General features: G+C 45.2%; 1 protein-coding gene across 1 annotated transcript; it reads left to right on the plus strand.

Annotated features, from left to right (window-relative positions):
* Nucleotides 1-3,262: 3,262 nt before the first annotated feature.
* On the plus strand, nt 3,263-17,263 carry c13h11orf53 (chromosome 13 C11orf53 homolog). Its single transcript, XM_023961749.1, has 5 exons — nt 3,263-4,377; nt 5,051-5,151; nt 10,453-10,492; nt 11,003-11,289; nt 16,823-17,263. Exons 1-5 carry the CDS (start codon nt 4,368-4,370, stop codon nt 17,240-17,242), a joined length of 858 nt encoding a protein of 285 aa, XP_023817517.1. The 5' UTR covers nt 3,263-4,367; the 3' UTR covers nt 17,243-17,263.
* The last annotated feature ends 2,764 nt before the right edge of the window (nt 17,264-20,027 follow it).

The following is a 20,027-nucleotide window of genomic DNA, read 5'->3' on the forward strand; positions in this document are numbered from 1 at the left end:
TTTGCGCTGACAAACCTTTGCTCACTTTCAGCATTTTGACTGAAGGTCCTTGTACCCTCACCCTTAGTTATGTGAGCCTCCCACAATCGCAGGAAAGGTGAGATGATTGGCTACAATTATACAGGAAAACTGAAGAGAATGCAAGGGACTGACGTGTGCGAAACGAAGGGGCCAAAATAAAGCACAGAAATCCTGTTTTTACACATTACTGGTGGTACCACATATGTTGGTAGCACCAACTTGGCACAGAGTTACCCGTCCCTAACAGGGTTGCTGAAGCCTGTCCCAACCACGGTCAGACAAAGGCAGGGTGTACTTTAGATGATTTGATAAATGTTCCCCATGGATTTGGTTTGGTTTCACCCACAGCTGTCTCAGGAAAGAACTAAGGACTAAATGGGACCAAACCACCTGAAAGAACGACCAGCTCCAACAGCTGACCGTTTGACGGTGGTGTTTGAACTCGCTCTGTCCAAATTTACCTACAAGTGAAGAGATTCTGTCCAAGGACAAGAGTTTCAGAGTTTGATGCAGTACAGAGTTCCAGTGATCTCCTCACCTGCCAAACCCAGAGCACCATGAGAGTAAACCAGCTCCAGGACAGTGTGAATACTATGATTGTTTTGTTAGTGAAAGAAAATAAAATTACATAAATTCTCCTTTTTTCAGGTAGATTTCTTTTATCAATCCCCCAAATAACACTTGTTGAGTTTAACACCTCAGCAGCAACATTCCTGTCTTAGCTTTGGAGAGCAGCCCTGAGGGCATGTAATGACAGCAGGTATGAAGACTATGCATCACAACTAAACAGTCACAAGGAAATAGAGGGTTGGTTCACAGTGCTTCTCTCCAAACTAGCCTTCCTGATTATTTTTGGGTTGGGAGACAAAAGGGCTTTTGATTCTACGTGGAGAAACAGGTGTGTTTTGAGGTGCAAAGACTCACCGCCTCCGGACTTAACTGATGGAGCAACCAAACGGACTTCCCTGCTGTGATGCTGGTAAACATAAAACACCAGGAGCAAAGTTATAAACTACATCAAATATCACCTGAGAAAAGTACTTTTACTAACAGTAAAAATCCTCCCAAAAACCTACATATGCATTCATAAAAAAAATGATCTATTGTTTATATTAATATCACAAAAAGCCCCGTTGTTTTTCTGCCTCTTTCTGTCTTTTCAGTGCAGCTTCACGTCAGATCTGAAGTGAAATTCATGACCTATCATTGAGGAAGTGAGGACATAAAAAAAAAATCTAGAATGTTAAATAATAATCTAGTAAATAATAAAGCAATGTTTGCCCACAAAGTCAGACTAAAAGCCCCCCTAGTGGGCTGGAAACCCCCCAGTCTGGCATCAATGCTGCCTCTGCTCCCTGACGTGCAATCTCTGGACTTACTGTTGATTGGAATATATACCATTGCTGCAGAAGGAGGGGGGAGGATCAAACATTTTTACATGATCAATTTCATGCCAGTTCAGTGTTTTTTAATGACAGAGTAAAATAATGATTGAAGTAAAATGAATTCCAGACACTTTTATGAAGTGTTCAGCTATGGACCCCTATGGTCCTCCAGGTGATCACCTACCTTTGTCCAATGGTCTTTCCACCCCTGGATTACATGTTGACTTTTTATACTTGTGTGAGAAACATTCAGCTCTAACTGATTGACATTTCTGGGATACAGATGTTTAGCTCTTTCAGGAATGTCCCACATGTTTTCAAATGTTCATTCATGCTCGTTAAAAATAAACTGGTGAATCTATAATAAACTGGTGAATCTATAATAAACTGGTGAATCTATAATAAACTAGTGAATCTATAATAAACTAGTGAATCTATAATAAACTAGTGAATCTATAATAAACTAGTGAATCTATAATAAACTAGTGAATCTATAATAAACTAGTGAATCTATAGTGAATCTATAATAAACTAGTGAATCTATAATAAACTAGTGAATCTATAATAAACTAATGAATCTATAATAAACTAGTGAATCTTTGTTAAACTGGTGAATCTGGGAACATTAGCAAATTTTTCAGCTTCAGTTTCACTTTCTTTTACTCAGCAGACATTGGGCTCTTCCTCATGTGCTGAACTCTTAACCCTTGTGCTATCCTAGGCACTTATAGTTGGGAGTTGGGTCATCTAGACCCACTAGACAGTGCTCTGAACCTTTTTTCTTCAATGATTTGTGATCTTCACTGGTGTCCATGGATTACATGAAATCTTTCCACCTTTATCCACCTTTGTCATGGTAGGGAGAACACTTCAATGGAAGGGGGGTGGGGGTCATCTAAGATAGCACAAGGGTTAAAAAGTCTGGTAAATTGTTTAGATCCAAGGTTACTTTGTGTCATCCTTTTTCATTCTCGGTTTTGGGCACCAGATGTTTTTGGGAGTTTTATTTAACGCACTATAATCAATGATATTTTGATGTAGAACTGCTAAAATTACAATGTTTAGCTTATGCAGCATGAAGCAGTTTTTCCGGTGGCTTGAATATTAGCAGCTTTTTGCGTTAGCTTCAGGTTTGGGTTTTTTCTGCTACTTTAGCAATTTCAAAAATGATTTTTTTCATTATGTCTTCTGTTTTCTTGCATTCTTTAAAAAAACCTTGATTTTTTTTTTTTTTTTTTTTTTTTTTTAGAAATACTGATGTTCTTTACTATGACAGAGTTTTAGGGCCAGTTTAAAGACAATAACTTTTTTTTTTTATTACAACTTTAAAGTCGTAAATTTACGAGAAAAAAGTCAGAAATTATTGGGGGGGGGACAAAGTTGTCTGTCTATCAGAGCCTAGCTTGAAGATGAAATATGCAGAGCGTTTTGTGAAGCTTTATTTCCAGAAACAGCAACAAAGAAATTCTGAGCATTCTGACGACTCAAAATCAAACTGTTGTCAGTGTAGCCGTCTTTCCGGCGTTCGGTGTAAAGCGGCTTGTCATCTGTAAAATAAGAAGCTCAGAGACACGTTTGGGTGTAGAGGACCGCTACTTTATTCTCCTTTCCATTCACAAACCCAGAAGTCCATGTGTCTCATTACGTCATGAAGCTGTCATGCACAGAACACCAAAGCTGAAGGTAAACAGTGTCACATACGCCCCCTCCTCCAGATGAAACGTCCCGTTTCAGCATAAAACAACAAAGATATATGAAAATAGTCTGTTATATTAGCATTAGGATGTTGAAAAGGCCAGAAAGTGCTCCTCCTCAGACAGACGTAGAGAGCTGGTCTTTGGAGGAAGAAAGGACTGAAGTGGACAGCTGCAGGGACACTGATGTCTTCATCAACGGCTACAGAGATCCTTGCAAACCCCCCATCAATAAATAAAACATTAATAAATTGTAAATCAAACAATGAGCTTCCAAACATTTTTAACGTTGTCAATAAACATTCAGTTACCTGTTCAGCTACGTTTAGTCGCTCTGCTGCTGTGTGGTGTTCACTGTACGCTCACTTCCACTTTAAATCTCCTAATTAGACTTTTATTTGGTGGCCCTAAAATCTGTCATACTTTATAAATGAGCCTCAGTTGAAAGAGAAATAAACATGATTTCCTTACCAGCTCCCTATACAAAAAAACACGTCAAGTAAGGACATTTATTTGGATCACTAAGCTTGTATTTTAAGTGGAATGACATGAAACCACATTTAAAACTCTCCTTCAGTTCAAGGGCAGCTTTGCTGTTAGTTGTGAACTGCTGCTGGTTAGCAGGACAGTCTTGGATGAAGCCAGTGGCATCTTCTCCACACTCCTGTTGCCTCTTTTCATTCAGCAGCAGACAGCATGCAAATTCCTGCAGCCCTAAGTAGCTCCACCTTAATGTTCTGCAAGTTTCTTTTGCCTGCCTCCCCGTTTCCGTGGTGACAGAGCAGAGCATCTGTCAGAAAGCCATCAGGCCGGTCACAGTGAAAGTTGCTCTCTGCTAGAATTGATGTGAAAGCATCCCCCCAAACCAGCGGTGCAGGAAGAGTCCTGAGTCCAACGTGACCAAACAATGCATCCTTTTGACTCTGGCTGACAAATGGGAGCTCAGGGAGGGGTGGCAGGCTGCTGGCTCTTCGCTCCCTGATGCTTTCAAGCCTAATCTCGACTGCAGATGCAAATAATCTAAAAAACGTCCCAGCCAATTATTTGCATTTAAACAAATTGAGAAAGGTCATTTTGAAAGGCTGCCTCCTCACGACTGCAGAGTGAGGTGGCCTCTTCCTCAGTCCCTGCCCTCCTGACAGCGGTTAAAGCCCCATGTGTGGCAGCATGCGGCTGCATACGGAGACACTATAGGCAAACCTGAGCAGCAGAGGGACAGCAGAGAGGCGTGCGAGTGAACGGGAGCGCGTCAGCCTTCAGCAGCATCATGGAAACAGGTAAGAATCCCCTCACCTGCTTTTGACCACAAACTTCACCTTAAACCTTAAACTTCACCTGATTCTGTCTAATTTCGACTGTGTTGGGCTCAACTTCCTGCTGCACAGAGATTGTTGCTTTCGTTATGATCCGTGACTGTCAGATACATATTTTTTCCTCCTCTAAAAAACAAGTGCAGACTGTACTGTTCGTGGCAAGACCTTGAAGAAGCTCACGGCAAAGCTGCATTCAAAGAGCTGGGGTCTTTTACATACAGCTTTTTGCATGCAATTTCCGTCGGCATAATAAAGTTTGCATTTTCATTGAGTTTAACCTCTGCCTCCCAGGAATGCCCCCAAATCACACCGGCGCCCAGGTGAGATTTGTGTAGGCCGTTCAGGTCTTGGTGTCTTTACCACAGCTTTGGCGGGTTGGTTTTTTTTCCTTCAGGGCTCCGGCAGCGGTCACTCCAATGTTCCTGGTTAATTGGCCGTTTTTAGCAGTGCATTTGCATGGAGCAGACCAAAGGCCATTTCCATGACATTTACACAGCGAACCCAAAGAGTTGTCCGGCGAGGAACAGGAAACTGTGCAGCATTCAAATGAACGCACATTTGTGGGGATGCGGCAAAATCTGTATGAACTTTGAGGTGGCGTGCGGACTTGCTGACTCTCTGGCCGCCTGCTCTGCAGAATACTCCAAGCGGGTGTACCAGGGCGTCCGGGTCAAGCACACCGTCAAGGACCTGCTGGCAGAGAAGAGGTCCCGGCAGACCAACGGACCCAGATACAGCGTAAGCACTCACTGAAGGATCGACCTGTTCACTCATGTGTTTTTCTAAAGAGCGGCCTCACCTGTACACCCCACCCCCACCCCACCCCCGTCTGTAAATCGCTGAACAGAGTGTGAGAGAGAGATGAACCGCAAAGTCCCATCCTGACCTCACAAAAGAACACAATGGTGGCAATAGCCGTGATCTCCCAGAATCCCCTTGGAACTGCAGCCGGGGGGGGGGGGTGTAGCATACAGGCCGTGCAGGAGGCTGCTTATGCAAAGTTTTCATCCACACACCTGCCACTGACATTGTCCTGTGCCTTAACATGGCTCTATACAAACCTGCTATTGTTGTCCTCTGACACACACATACACACTCACACACGCACACACATGGACAGAGAAATCTGGCTTTAGCTGTCTGCATGCAGGAGCAGGACTGGCTTTTCACCTCCTACCAACATCCTCTCTAAAGGCTTTCAGTGCTCATGTTTGTTTTGGAAAATACCTGAACAGGTACTTTCAGAATCAGGGCCGTTTCAATGCTCGTCTCTTCTCTGTTTACCTGCTCAGCTGATTTGGAGCCTCCCAAAAGGATGGAGCAGATGTTGCATTTAATGCCCACATTAAAACACAATGTAAATAGACAGAAAGCCAAAAAGGCTTTGAGGTAAAACATGTTGGGCTCCATAAATCCACCATTAGTCAAAGTCTGCAGGCATTCAGAGAACTGAAATTTGGCTTTTCCTTAAACTCTAGAACAAAGAAATTAAAAATGGACAGACTAAAATGTAATGAATATAAAAAAGGAGAATCTAGGTTTTATATCTTAGAAAAGCTAAAACAATGATTACAACATTGTTAAAGAGCTTGAACATATTCACGTCAGATTTCTGCAAGATTCCGCTCTCGTCCCGTCTTCATTTCTCCACAGTGGTTTTGCTAGTCTGACAGACTGCTGGAATGTGTGATTATCCAGCTTCAGCCCATGTCCGCCATCAGATGCAGTTACGGCTGCAAACACTAGATGGCAGAGCGGTTTCTTCTACATTCACACTGCGATTGGCGTCTCAAAATTGCATCCAACGCTTCTCTTTTGACAGACGTCCGGTTCGCTGCTGGACGGCTGTCCAAAGACGTGTTGACAAACGTCCCGCTGCAGAGGCATGTGGGAGGAGCTACAAAGTTCTCAGCCCCATTGCTGCATTATGATACATGGAAGTCATGGAGGATATGTAGAGATCAGGTTTATTTATTGAGAAGAGCTCCAAAAAAGCATCAGTGATCCCGTCTCCATGTCTGGGTTCATGAATCATTCAGAGACTCAGGGACAGTCTCTGGTACAGCGTACCTGGACCAGAGACTGTTTGGTACAGCTGTCCACAAGCAGGTACGCTGAGCCGCACTTCTGTGTCTCTGTGACCCAGTTTGACGACCTGCTGTCCCGCATGAGTCTGAGGAGGAAAACATATAACAACACTAGAGTACCTTTTTATGATTGTCTCGATGCAAACAGGCAACATAAATAAGTTCAGGAGGAGAACGGTCAGCTTCTCCTCCATGTTAGTTTTGGACTCCACCCTCTGACCGTCATCTACAAGTCAAGCTGAGTCCCTCACTGGTCGTGCAACGCAAAATCTTTGCCGAAGTTAGGATAGTTGAACTCTGGACACGGCGCCGGAAACGCACTGCATCCAGACTGCCATGCTGCTTCTGATGTTTCAATCACACCACAGGACCTCTGATCACGTTGACCAAACTTTGAAACTGGAATGAATTGTGTTCACAATGAATGCAGCTGTCGTCCTGTGAAACCGACGGCGTTTGAGACCTTTTCTCTTTCATTCTTTCAGAATGTCTGAGCCTGGTTCAATCTCAGCCACGGCGCGTCTTCCCCACCCGATCAGAATGAATTGCAATGGCTTGTTGGTCGTCCGATCACGTGTGCCACAGGGATCGTTTCCCAACCTTTCTTCTGTAGAAGCTTTGCTGCTAACCTAAAACGGTTCAAATCTCGGCTAGAACCTTTCTGTGTGCAGTTGGTTTGTTCTCCCCGTGCATGCGTGGGTTTTCTCCGGACACACTGGCTTCTTCCCACCGTCCAAAAACATGCTACATCATTTCTGCCCCTAAATTACCCCTAGGTGAGGGAGTGTGTCTCTGCAACAGACTGGTCACCTGTTCAGGGTCTACCCCACCTTGGCCCAACAGTCGCTGGATTGGCTCCAGCAGCCCGTGACCCTGAAAGAAGATAGATAGATGGAGATTGGAGATCAATAAAACGACATAAAACAAGATCATGTAAACCTTACATTTCTAGTTCCACATTAAATTAGCATGAACCAAGAACGACAACGTTAAACAGCAAAACCTGTGATGCACGGACACTTACAGCCCCTCAGCTGCTGATGCAAACTCTCCTGTCAGTTGAGGAACCATTAACCTTTCAAAAATGTCGCAGTGGTGTAAATCTGGTGAATCTCACTCTTTCACAGCTCTATTCCAAACTCATTCATTCATTTATTCATCTTTTAATCCATTTGTCCCTTTTGGGATCACGGGGCTGCTGGAGCCTATCCCGGCCACTCGTGGGTGAAGGCAGGGCACGTCTGGACAGGTCTGCAGTCTGTCTCATGGCCACAATCACACTCCCATTCACTATCCCATACGCTTCTTCTCCTGATTCTCCACAAGTGCAGTTTTAGGCTGAAATTATTGAAAAATGCCACAAAAACACATTTTCTTTGGGGTGGGTGTTTAACTGTTCTAAAGCCACAATCTTCTCCTCCAAACACTGACAACAAAGTCCTCCATGTTTCCTGTCAGTTAGCATCCATCCTTTTTTTCTGTGTGTGACTCTAGAAAGAGTCACCCCCCTTCCCTCCCTAAATGTATGTAAGTAAATGTATGTAAGGCCCCACGAGCCAGAGGATTCTCTGCATGCAGCTCTGCAGGCTCATGCCTGCAAACATGAATGTCCCTGTTAGCTTCTATCTGAGGCCATAAAGAGGGGGGGTGACCACAAAGCAACCCCCTCAAGTCGGGACGTGAATGTGGCCTCCAGGGCTCACGGGCGGGATGGAGAGGCTGTATCCTGGGACGCCCTGCTCCTAGGACCCTCAGGAAGATCCGCCTTGGTCATCTTCCAGTCCACCAATGGCCAAACAGCAGAGCTTGCAGGATCAGACAGAGGAGTTGAGTCTAGACGTCCTCCAACACCCCAAATGAGAGCTTTTTATTGATCCCATTAAAGCAGGATGGGGAAAGCTGATAGGACACGGGCTTTGCATAGGAAGGAAGAGTTCTTTTCTGTGAAACCAGGTTAAATAATCACCATCAATAAGCTGCATCCTCCAGCACGAGTGCACACTATCTGGCTGTGTGCTCTGGAGCCAGCTGCTTTCCATATCCAGCCTTCAGTGGAGCACTCAGCCGTACCTGCGCCACATGAGGAAGTCTTGGGACGGGCAAATTTCATTCAAATTCCAACCTCAGAATTTGCCTGTGCCCCAGCCGGCTCAGGCTTCATATCAACTCTTTCATGTTAGCAGTATGCAAACCTGCCGGCAGAGCCGTGAGAGCGGCCCACGCTCACCGGCAGACCAGAGCCTGAAGTCCAGGCAGCCATTTTTCCTGTTAACAGCCAGAAATAGTCACCCTTCCTGCAACTGCAGACTTTCAGCTGAGCAACTCTGTCAAATGTGAGTCATGCGAAACGGAAGAGGAATCCCATCATTCTTTCCGGACGGACAAGAAGAGAGTGGGATGTTAAAGATGGGGGGCACAAAAGGAAGGGGAGAAAGGGGGTAAGGAAGCTGAAGAATGATTACAGAAGTGTGTGTGTGTGTGTGGGGGGGGCGCATAATCATAGATAACACAATTTTTGGAAGTTTATAATCACAACTGTCAGGTGTAAATATTGATCTGAAAGGGGCGGGGCCTATCCACACACTCAAATGTAACGAACATACCTGTTGGCTCCAAAAATCTTCACATACAAACATGTCAACATGTACAGAATACAACTAGAGCTCACAGATACATACTTATGCATACATATGCATAAGTGAATGAATTCAAATGAATTATGTCTTAGAAAATGACTGTCATTCATCTTATAATCCGTTTTGTCCTGTTCGGGGTCACGGGGCTGCTGGAGCCTATCCAAGCCACTCGTGGGTGAAGGCAGGGGACATCCTGGACATGTCTCCAGTCTGTCTCAGGGCCATAATCACACACCCATGGACGCTCACACAACTAGGGACCATTCAGAGGAACCAATGAACCTATGAGCACGTTTTTGGACGGTGGGAGGAAGCCAGAGAAAACCCACGCATGCACAGGAGAACACGCTAACTCCACACGGGTGATTCTGTTTCAGGTCAGCTAGCCAGGACTTGAACTGGGGCCTTCTTGCTGTGAGGCACCCTGGCTAAAAACAGTATCATCGTAATTAAAAGACCACCTGGAAGGCTTTGAAAATAGATCATGAGATGACTGGAGTGGGAATGTCCTTCTCAACCACATAACAGGGTTGATCATTTCTTTAGGTCATCATAAAGTGGATGTGTTTATTCAGCTAATGATCTGGACTACATTGGATTATCTTAGAGGTCTATAAATATGGTTTTTGTGTTGATTCTTTCTGCTGATTGTTGACAGGACGTCTGCTGTTTGGCAAGTAGACTTTAAATGATTAAATCATTCAAACAAAGGTAAAGGAAACATTTGTGAGGCTTTAGATCTATCCAACAGACCACTAATAGCTACATGCAGTTCTGCCGGGTGACTAGAGGGTGTAGTACCATCCAGTCTCTGCTTTAACTGGTCCCAGACCTGCTCTACGGGGTTCAGGTCAGGGCTCATTCCGGGCTGTATCATATGAGAAACTCCAACTTCCTGACGTCCAGCTGGGACAGTTCTGGCACCATGTGGTGGAGTTAGCCACTTGAGAGAACAAAGAGGAGAAATTTGCATCATCTGGGGGCCACTCTGTGTCTGTTCCTTAAAAGGGACATCGGTTTAGTCAAGTGCGCTGATGGTAAACTGATTCTGTGTAAACCTTAAATTCTTAAATTTGAAACTTTATTAAGTATTGCTATTCTTTTCACTTGTGTTTCCTTCATTTTGTTGAGCTCAGTCTTCTCCCAAATGAAAGACCAGAGCGCAACAATGACTGGATCCGTCCAAAGTCGATCCCTTCATTCTAAGTTCTAAGACGTCTTATGGAAGCACTGGCCGTGACAGACATCCTCGCATTCACTTCTAGTAACAATACCTTGAAAGTGTTCTAATCTGAGGTATTTCTGTTGTCTCACAGGGGACCACCTCCTCTCCGTCTTCATTTGTCCAGGTGCCAGGTGAGACTCAGAGGTGCTCACGTTCACTCCACAATGAAAAGCTGATGCTTCACAGATCGATTCCTTCAGCAAACAGCCAAACTATACAAATGGGCTGTAAACTGTAACCTTTCCCCTCCCCAGTAACCAAAGCTTAAACAAGAATGCTTTGCTGAAAATCTAAACAATCCAAGACCCCAAGAGGGAGTCCCACCCTTTGATGGTGTTTAGACTTATTAGGGCAGACAAGCAGAACTGTCCTACAGGTCCCATTGGATCTGTGAGCGGCTGATTCACGACCTGACATCCTCTAAAGCAGGGCATATTTAGCTAGTTATGAAGGTGTCCTTATTTATCCAAATTAACCCGAGACAGAAGCTTTAGCTCAGCTGAGAAAACACATGGATTCCATTTAATCAATAGACAAAGTAAGGTAATCAGATACTTTGAAGACCCATGCTTGGCCGTTTTCTGCACATTTAAACCAAGCCTCTTTGTCACAAAGGTACTTTTGCCCCTCCCTTTTTATAGGATCCCACATGCTGCCAAGCTACTACGGGATGAGACGTCCCTTCATGTCTGACTCCGACTTCTGCCCTTCCACCAAGCAGTTCTCCCCAGACGTCTACTCCAGCACCCTCGGGGGTAAACCACTTGGCTGCGAACCGTCCACCATGACTAGCTACTCCTCCCTCATCGACAGCTACTACCCAGAAACCTTTGGGGACTACCGGAGTGCTGGGGGGTCCTTCCTGCCTTCGTCAGCCATATCCTCCCTGCTGCCCCCCTTCGGGGGGGAGTCATCGCACCTATTTCTGGTAAGAGTTCCAGTTCCAATCAGGCCACATTTGAAAAGTGTTCTCTGAAGGAGATTTTGTAAAAAGTGAATTCCTGTTGGTGTCCATTGTCGTTATTGTTTAGGCTTTTTCCTCTATCAAGGATGCAAATGAATATTAACTCTACCATTTGGTACAATTGTGTTGATGAGATAAGGGGGTCTTGACTGCCCTTAGATTATTGTACAGGTAAAGCCTTAATTACAACTGCCATAATGGTTGGATATGGGCCGTCTGTGGGCAAGGAATTTCCAAATCTGTATGGGGCCCGCAGGTGGCACACAAGTGGCCCGCAGGTGGCCCACAGGTGGCCCACAGGTGACCTGCAGATGGCCCACAGGTGAACTGCAGGTGGCCCACAGGTGACCTACAGGTGGCCCACAGGGGGCCCGCAGGTGGCACACAGGTGGCACTCAGGTGACCCGCAGGTGCCAAAGAGGTGGCCCGCAGGTGGCAAACAGGGGGCCCACAAGTGGCCCATAGATGGCCCACAGGTGACCCGCAGGTGGCAAACAGGTGACCCGCAGGTGGCACACAGGTGACCTGCAGATGGCCCACAGGTGAACTGCAGGTGGCCCACAGGTGACCTACAGGTGGCCCACAGGGGGCCCGCAGGTGGCACACAGGTGGCACTCAGGTGACCCGCAGGTGCCAAAGAGGTGGCCCGCAGGTGGCAAACAGGGGGCCCACAAGTGGCCCATAGATGGCCCACAGGTGACCCGCAGGTGGCAAACAGGTGACCCGCAGGTGGCACACAGGTGACCTGCAGATGGCCCACAGGTGAACTGCAGGTGGCCCACAGGTGACCTACAGGTGGCCCACAGGGGGCCCGCAGGTGGCACACAGGTGGCACTCAGGTGACCCGCAGGTGCCAAAGAGGTGGCCCGCAGGTGGCAAACAGGGGGCCCACAAGTGGCCCATAGATGGCCCACAGGTGACCCGCAGGTGGCAAACAGGTGACCCGCAGGTGGCACACAGGTGACCCACAGGTGGCACACAGGTGATAATCTTAATGTTTAAGTGATAAGTGTGCCCTCATTGCGCACTGGCTGACTATTTAGGAAATCAGAAAGAGTGTAGTTTGTGTGGACATCCTACTGGGGTCCTACAGAAGCTCTCCCTATCCCCCCGAATGTAGGGGCACGTGGAGGGACAGGGGTGTCTGAAATGGTTTCTTGAATGGGAAACCCTGCGGTGGTTGGATACAGAGCCGTCCGCCATGAGGGTGTTCCGCGTCGCGCTGTGCTGCGGAGGAGCAACCAAGCCTATAACTCTTTATGTATGGGTGAGGATTTGGCTCTAATGGCTCACACCAATGAAAATTGTGTTTTGGGTGTTTTTAGAATATTATTGTAGCATTTTTCTCCTGATAGTTTAGTATTTCTTTAGTCAAATCATGATGGATCAGGAGTGTGAGGATAGTGCCTTGCTCAAGGACACTTCGACACATGGGCAGACAGGGTGGGAACCAAACCTGCAATCTTCCAATCAGAGATCAGCCACTCTCCCTCAGCACCACTGCCACCCACGGAAGAGCAGAATTCTGCCAAACCAAATATTAAGTTCACTGCAAGTAAAATGAAATCCTTTTCATCTTCCATGGTGACGTCATGGTAACTCATGGACACAGTTACAAGAGTAAACATGAGGAGGCGTGTCCACAGGTGGGTTTTACCTGGAGCCTGCCCCCAGGTGGGTTTTTCCTGGAGCGTGCCCACATGGACACAGCCCTGACAGACTGGACTTTTTCAGGATATTGTGGTGAAAGTTTTCAGCTCTGTATGGAAGCGATTCTGTAGCATAAATAAAAAGCAAAGTCAAAACCAGAAATGCTTTTTCATTTTCAAAATGAAGCTGCATTTTTTGACTCAAAAATAAAATGAAAAAGCAATCCACCAAAATGCTTTTTCATTTCCTTCCTCAACACAGTTTATTCTGTCACTTAATTAAAATTAAAATAAAATGTTTTTTACATTTCATTTTCAAGACGTTCACTGGTAGATGTGTAGCATAATTCATTTAGAAATGTCTAATTCGACATTTAAAATGGATTAATAGAAATGCTTTTTAATTTTCAAAATGAAGCTGCATCAAATGACTCAAAATTAAAATGAAACAGCAATATTTCAAAATGCTTTTTCATTTTATACTTAAAGCCGCTTATTCTGTGTCATAATTAAAACGAAAATGCAAACAGGGGATTGCATTTGCATTTTCACATCCACCCTGGGAACCTTGTCTCAATAATCATTTCTTAAAAGCATTTCCAGAGAGGAGGCGGGGCGATGACGTCACTGCTTTCTCTGTGTGTCCGCCTGCTGAGAGACACAGACACACTAGGAGCAGTGGAGCTTTCTGTTAGCTGCAGAGAAGACTTTTGGCTTTGAGTTGGTTGTGAACTTCTGATGAGTTTACACAGCTTCTCAGGACTACATAGCAGCATGTCCGCCTTTTGCGGTCCTCCTGACGCACCGCGGACAATCTTTTTTCTTCGGACCACCAGCTGCCTTCGCATAGCGGAGCGCGAAGCTCCCGATGATCGCTGAAGGCGGAAATGCTGCTGCGATCTGAGAAACCATCATATGAATTTGTGTTTCCAGTGGTGTCCAGAACAAAATAAAGACTGATTCCCACATATTTACAAATTTATTTGCAGCTTCGCGCTGAATTTGCTGTTTGATGACAGCTGGAGCCCCATCAACAGAGACAGCAGATTTCACTGTGGTAAACGTTGCTGGTTGGACCAAAAACACTCACTCAGCGCGAAGCTGCAGGAGACTATCTTCATAATGTGCTTTTATTACTGTTATGATTATATTTAAGGGCCTGCTCTGCTCGATCATATGTTTTTAAATCTGTGCGGTCAGACGACGCTGAAGTTGGTTTGCGATTCACAGCTTCTGATTCGCGAGGGCAGTAAAGGAACATTCTGCTGCATTTTTCGCATTAAGAAGGTGGACATGCTGCTATGTAGTCCTGAGAAGCTGTGTACAATCATCAGAAGTTCACAACCAACTCAAAGCCGTCTTCTCTGCCGCTAACACAGTCTGCTCCTGGTGCGTGTGTCTGTGTCTGTCAGCGGCCGGACACACCGAGAAAGCAGTGACGTCATCGCCCCGCCTCCCCTCTGCTAATGCTCACTGAGAAAGAATTTTGCTACAAATTTTGCAGGGTGGATGTGAAAATGCAAATGCAATCCCCTCTTTGCATTTTCGTTTTAATTATGACACAGAATAACCAGTTTTAAGTATAAAATGAAAAAGCATTTTGAAATATTGCTTTTTCATTTTAATTTTAAGTCAAAAAATGCAGCTTCATTTTGAAAATGAAAAAGCATTTCGGGTTTTGACTTTGCTTTTTATTTATGCTACAGAATCGCTTCCATAGCTCTGCAGCAGCGGCTCATCAAACACTCAGAATACTGAAAGACAGAGATTCTGGGACACGTCTTTCTCACAGATTTTACCCTCTAGAGCGCCCCCTATTGAGCATATCCTCAATATTTATATCAAGATTAATGGCAGTTTGTTATTTAACAGTCAGGCCCTGATAAAAAAGTAAAGAGTCTTTATCTGCAAAGCGTCTTTTCATTTTCACTCTTAGAGACTGAAACCACAGGTGACCTGGTTTCAGGAAACAGCTTCTCCTGGTTTTGGTCGGGTCTCTGTGGGTTTCAGGGATGTTTGAATGCATTTATTCATGGAACAATGAAACCTGTTTGCCTCGTTTCCATTATCCTATTGGTCTGCTGTCAGCCTCAGAGCTGTGAGGTGTTACATGTGGAAGCACCTCTCACGTGTTCTTCTTTAGGGATCTGCAGGATTCTCTCATCGTTGAGACCGTTCAGTGTTTCTGATGCGCTGAAACCGAATGCAAACAGATTAAGGTTTTCTTTCTTTGGATTTCTCACAGTGACGTGCGGTCAAGTAAGGCAAGTGAGGCACAGCCTCACCTGACATAGTCGTGATAAACTAGAAAAAGGTTAATTAAGTAAATATTATTTTCCACTGATCTGTGTTAAATATACTATATTTTCAGTCAACTCAACACGTTTTCCACAGTTTCTGAGGTTAAAATCGCTGAATTTGAGTGTTGTGATCACAGATGGAGCAGAAACTCTGGGTGAGGCTCTGAAGCGCTGTGCCTCATGTCTGACACCAGGACTCAATGTTAACAGAGACGTGCACTATAAGCCCTGCTATAGGCCCACAGAAAAGGCTTTAGGTGAGCCTGGCCTCACCAGCAGGGGGCAGACGTGAGCGGACAGCTGCTTCGTAGCTACACTGGTGCGTAGAAGCAGACGAAGGACGTCTTTCTCCATTGAGAGAGAGAAACTTATTAAACTAAAGGAAAATCAGGAAGACTTTCCAACAGATCATAGAGCTTTTTGTGGAGAAGGATCGACACATGGACTCAAAAAGTGAGGCCAAACATGTGTATAATTTTAATTTTTAAAAATAACATTATATTTTTATGATTATTTTCACAAACATTTGATAACTGATTAAAACACCAGAATTTGAAATTGGAAAAATACCAGAAATAGTTACTGAGGGTCAAATGTGTGCTGAACACACATGTATACTTTAATTTGTTTACAGAACATATGAATAATCTATACACAAGAAGAGTGTTTTATCCAATTTCTATATTATTTTCTATAATATTCTCTGTATGACAAATATGTTCTTGTGTGTTTCTTCTATGCTGTTATCTGCTGTTGGATGAATGCTGAAATATTTAGTTCTCTCATGGTAAATCTGACTCAGGAGTCAGTGCCTCACCAGCCATCAACCTCACCACACGTCACTGATTTCTAACAGGCCAAAAACGTGCTTCATGGGTGTTGGAACTGAGGTCATTTGGAGGAAAAACAACTTTGTGTTGATCTGCAGCATCTGTGGTGGTAAAAAGTTCATGTAATGAATGGAAACTGAGGAAATCTGAGGCAGAGAACAGCAGCTTTGTCCTGATCTGCAACACTTGACAGACGTGTTTAGCTTTGCTGAAACAAAGTGTTGATGCCACTAAAGTGAAGCAGCTGATTCTGACAGGGAGAAAAGGAGCTTTGCTGCTTTATGCCAGGCGTCACGTTGGATGAATGAACAGCAGATGTGCATTTCATTGAAACAAAAGTGTCTCAAAAGCCACTAAGTTAAAAGTGAACATCAAGGCCCAAGTCTTTGGCATAAATTTCAAGTCAAGTCTTTATATTTAAATAATGTCGTTTTTTTGTCACAATTGTTTTTATAAAACATTAAAATAACCGGTTGGGACACAATTTTAGGGCAGAGCTAAAGTTTTTGGTTTGCGTTCCTTGCGGTTGAGTCTTTAGCTAAGTTCCAAGTCCTTACTTGTTAGACTGAAGTGCTTCTCTAAGTCTTGAGTCCAAGTCCCCATCTGTGATGAAGTACAAGCTTATGACTTTCATGAGGAAACTTAATTCTCCAGATGTTGTTTTGCAATCCTGATGATAAAGAGGATGACCTCATCTTCCTCCCATGTCGTCCTGCAGAGAGACTCGTGGGAGCAGGCGGCACCGGAGGCCGTGTCCCAGGGGGAGCCGTTGTGCACGGACGGTCTGACTTCTGTCGGCGTCCCGCCCTCCATGCCCAGCCCGGAGCCGCCCGGCAGCCCGCCCAGCCGGGGCTCGTCCATGGGCCCGGCTCCCAGCGGCCAGCCGTACACGCTGCACCCCCTGGAGGACGTGCACTACCACTCCCTGACCAGCAGCAACCCCTACCCTGCGGCCTCCTCCTCTTCCTTCGGCTGCCCCCCCTACATGAGTAGCCCCGTCAGTGACCTGGTGTCCAAGATGGTGGCAGATGAAGAAGGCCACTGCAGCCTGCCACCCAGCGCTGACGCCCACCCCAGCTGGGCCAAAGAGGAAGGGGTGAGCTCCTGGTCGCCCTATGAGCTCAGACGAGCCTACTGACTGGAGGGGATGGGGGGGGGGGGGGGGGGTTCAGACAGTCCCACTAAGAAGCAGCACTCATGAAGTCTCTGTGGAGAGGTTGAAGTGGGGGTTCTCTGTTTTCTTTTCCTTTTTTAAACTGAAGTTTGCACTAAGAACGCGTTGGTAGAGCAGTGGAAGTCTGACTGAAGAAGGCGTTGAGATGGACTGTTAGGAGTGGGACGCTGAGCTGGGGGAGGACACATCCATCCTGAAATGCCCCACAGATGTTCCATGACAAGACGAACCAGCAGCTTGAGGAGCTGCTCTGACGCACGGACCTCAAACAGGAGAGGATGCTGCACCCTGAGGTCACATGACCCTGCGCTTTTATCCAGAACTGGGTTTTCAGCTCAGTGGATCTGCTCCCCTAAAGACCAGGACTGACATGACCAAACTCCTGTCCTCTCACAGGAGGACAACTGTGCAGGAAAACACACCAGTCACCTGCTGGAACACGCCCACTGAGGTCATTTTGAGGAGCACCATTGGACCATTACTGTTCTGAGACAATCACACTGAGAGTCAGGGATGTGATTCAACACAGTAACAAGTAGTTTGTAATCGATTCCAAAAGTAACTGTCTGTTTTCATTCTGTATTATTTCCTTAGCCCAACACCAAAACAATAGTTGTCTCATATAAGAACATGAAATCAGTCATAAATAGGTAATGACTAAACTAAACAGACCAGGTTAAATTGGGCATCCCTGACCTTTGACCCTCATTCTTGGTGAGGAAAAACTCCAAGAAAAAACAGACTGAAAAAAAGAGGAAGAAACCAAAGAAGAAGAAAGAAGTTTGAATCCTAACAGCCATGGATGCTGGAATTAAAACTAACAGGATACTGAAAGTTTTTTTACTGTAAATTTTCATGCTTTTTAAAAGACAAAACATTAATTTGAAAAAATCTAAATTAACACAAGAAAGAAAGGAATAATTCTGATACCGATATGAGAATGCTTCATTTCAATTATTTTACGACATAAAATGTTCAATTATTGTTTAAACGAAGGTCAGAGACAAACACTAAGAGCTGGAAATTATTTTAAAATGCCTAAAAAGCCTTGAATGGCCTCAGTTGATCCCTTTTCCAGTTAGAATCTGGATTTCCCGTCTGCTGTCTGTGTCTAAAGCCGTTTTTCTGAAAGCCACAGAGAGTTCCTTTAAGTGAAGTCGTGAAGCAGCAGCGTGTCCACTGAAGGATGGACCAGAAGAGAACGGAAACCTTCAGGTTTTCCAGTTAGTGAGGAACCTAGAAACATTTCTCATCGTCAACTCAACGAAAGCGACCAAATCCAAAAGTCCAGAAGCAGCTAAAGGAGTGGTTGGACAGCAGGAAAGAGTTTAACCAGCAGAAGACTGGGGGGGAGGGGGGGGGGTCCGTGGACAGTCACTCCATAAAATGCACTTAAGATACAGAAATACAGCACAGGGGGCCAGAGGGTGTTGGGGGGCAAAAGACAAGAAGAATTGGTTTGACATCAACACACAGAAAGAAACATGTTTAGAGTCTCAGAAAACTGACCGTCATCCCGCCTCCGCCTGACAGGAAACACACCTGAGAAGCTTGTCAGGCGGACCACAGGTGCATGACGGCAGAAGATTTTTAGCTTTGAGGGTGAAGTACACTTCCTCTGGGACGGTAGGCCTTCATTCATCTCCACAAAACCACCGGGACAGAACTTAGGACCGACCGTCTGTCACCTGGTCTTGGACTTTCCCACAGTGAGGCACGGTGGTGGGAGTACACTCAGGTCTTTTGCCACGTCAGACGCAGAGAAGGAGGTTTGACCCTAAAGATAGAGATGGCAAGACAAAACCTCAGGTCTGCCAACAACAAAGAGAGGAAGGCAGCAGGAACGTCCCGCAACACCAGCTCCAGAACTTTCTTCTGCCAAAACAGAACGTCAGCAGCTTCTCTTTTTCAAATGGGACTTCAGTCAAGGAAGGACTTCACCTCTGACCTCTCATATGATTTTGATGTGAGCTGCATGTTTTCCTGAACCGACCCATCCCATAACTTCTGTTAAGATCCACCAGAGACAGACTGTCTTTGCTCTCAGAGACTGCAGGCTGACGATGTTCTGCTGAGGATTCTTCACATGGTTTCCCTTTTTAAAATCCATCAGCATTCTTGAAGTGGGATTTCTGCCTTTTGTCTTTATGTTTTCCAATAAAAGCTGGTCTTGGAACAGTCTGCTTTGAGTGGGACGTCTTGTTGCAGCTCGGATCAGGGTTTTAGACGTGGAGCTGGTGTTGAGTAAAGCCTGAGTCCCATGCAGCCTCACAGAGGGCTGCTGGGGGGTTTTGGGTTGTCTGGGCCTGTGGGGGGAGGGGGGGGGCTGCATCTTCAGAGATGTGTGTGTACCCTCTCTCATATCAGTTTATGATTCTGATTTGACCTTCTCTGTTTCCTCCCCCAACCCCCCCAAAAGAAATAAATAAACTGAGCTCAAATACTAGAAAACAGCAGAAACACCTAAAAACCCTGTAAAGGTTTGGCAAAAACACACTTTTCTTTTTGTGTCTTTATTTTGCAACAAAAAGATTTTCAGAGAATCACAGAGAGAAATAATTACATTTTTACTTGGCTAAACGCACATTTATGATTTTTTTTCCCTTTCATTCATCTTCTAATCCGTTTTGTTCCTATCGGGGTCACGGGCTGCTGTACCTTTAAGAAGTTTGGTCAAAAACACTAAATATGTTTGGATGAGGAACATCTGCAAAAGCATCTGTCTATATTTTCTACATTTGCAGCCTAA

The sequence above is a fragment of the Oryzias latipes genome, chromosome 13 (genome assembly GCF_002234675.1).
Source record: "Oryzias latipes chromosome 13, ASM223467v1".
In the NCBI taxonomy this organism is placed as follows: Eukaryota; Metazoa; Chordata; class Actinopteri; order Beloniformes; family Adrianichthyidae; genus Oryzias; species Oryzias latipes.

Excerpts from the sequence above, each read along its gene's own strand:
- c13h11orf53 (XM_023961749.1), top strand. Across the intron at positions 5,152-10,452 it reads CCAACGGACCCAGATACAGC|GGGACCACCTCCTCTCCGTC; the intron begins GTAAGCACTCAC and ends GTTGTCTCACAG. Across the intron at positions 11,290-16,822 it reads AGTCATCGCACCTATTTCTG|AGAGACTCGTGGGAGCAGGC; the intron begins GTAAGAGTTCCA and ends GTCGTCCTGCAG.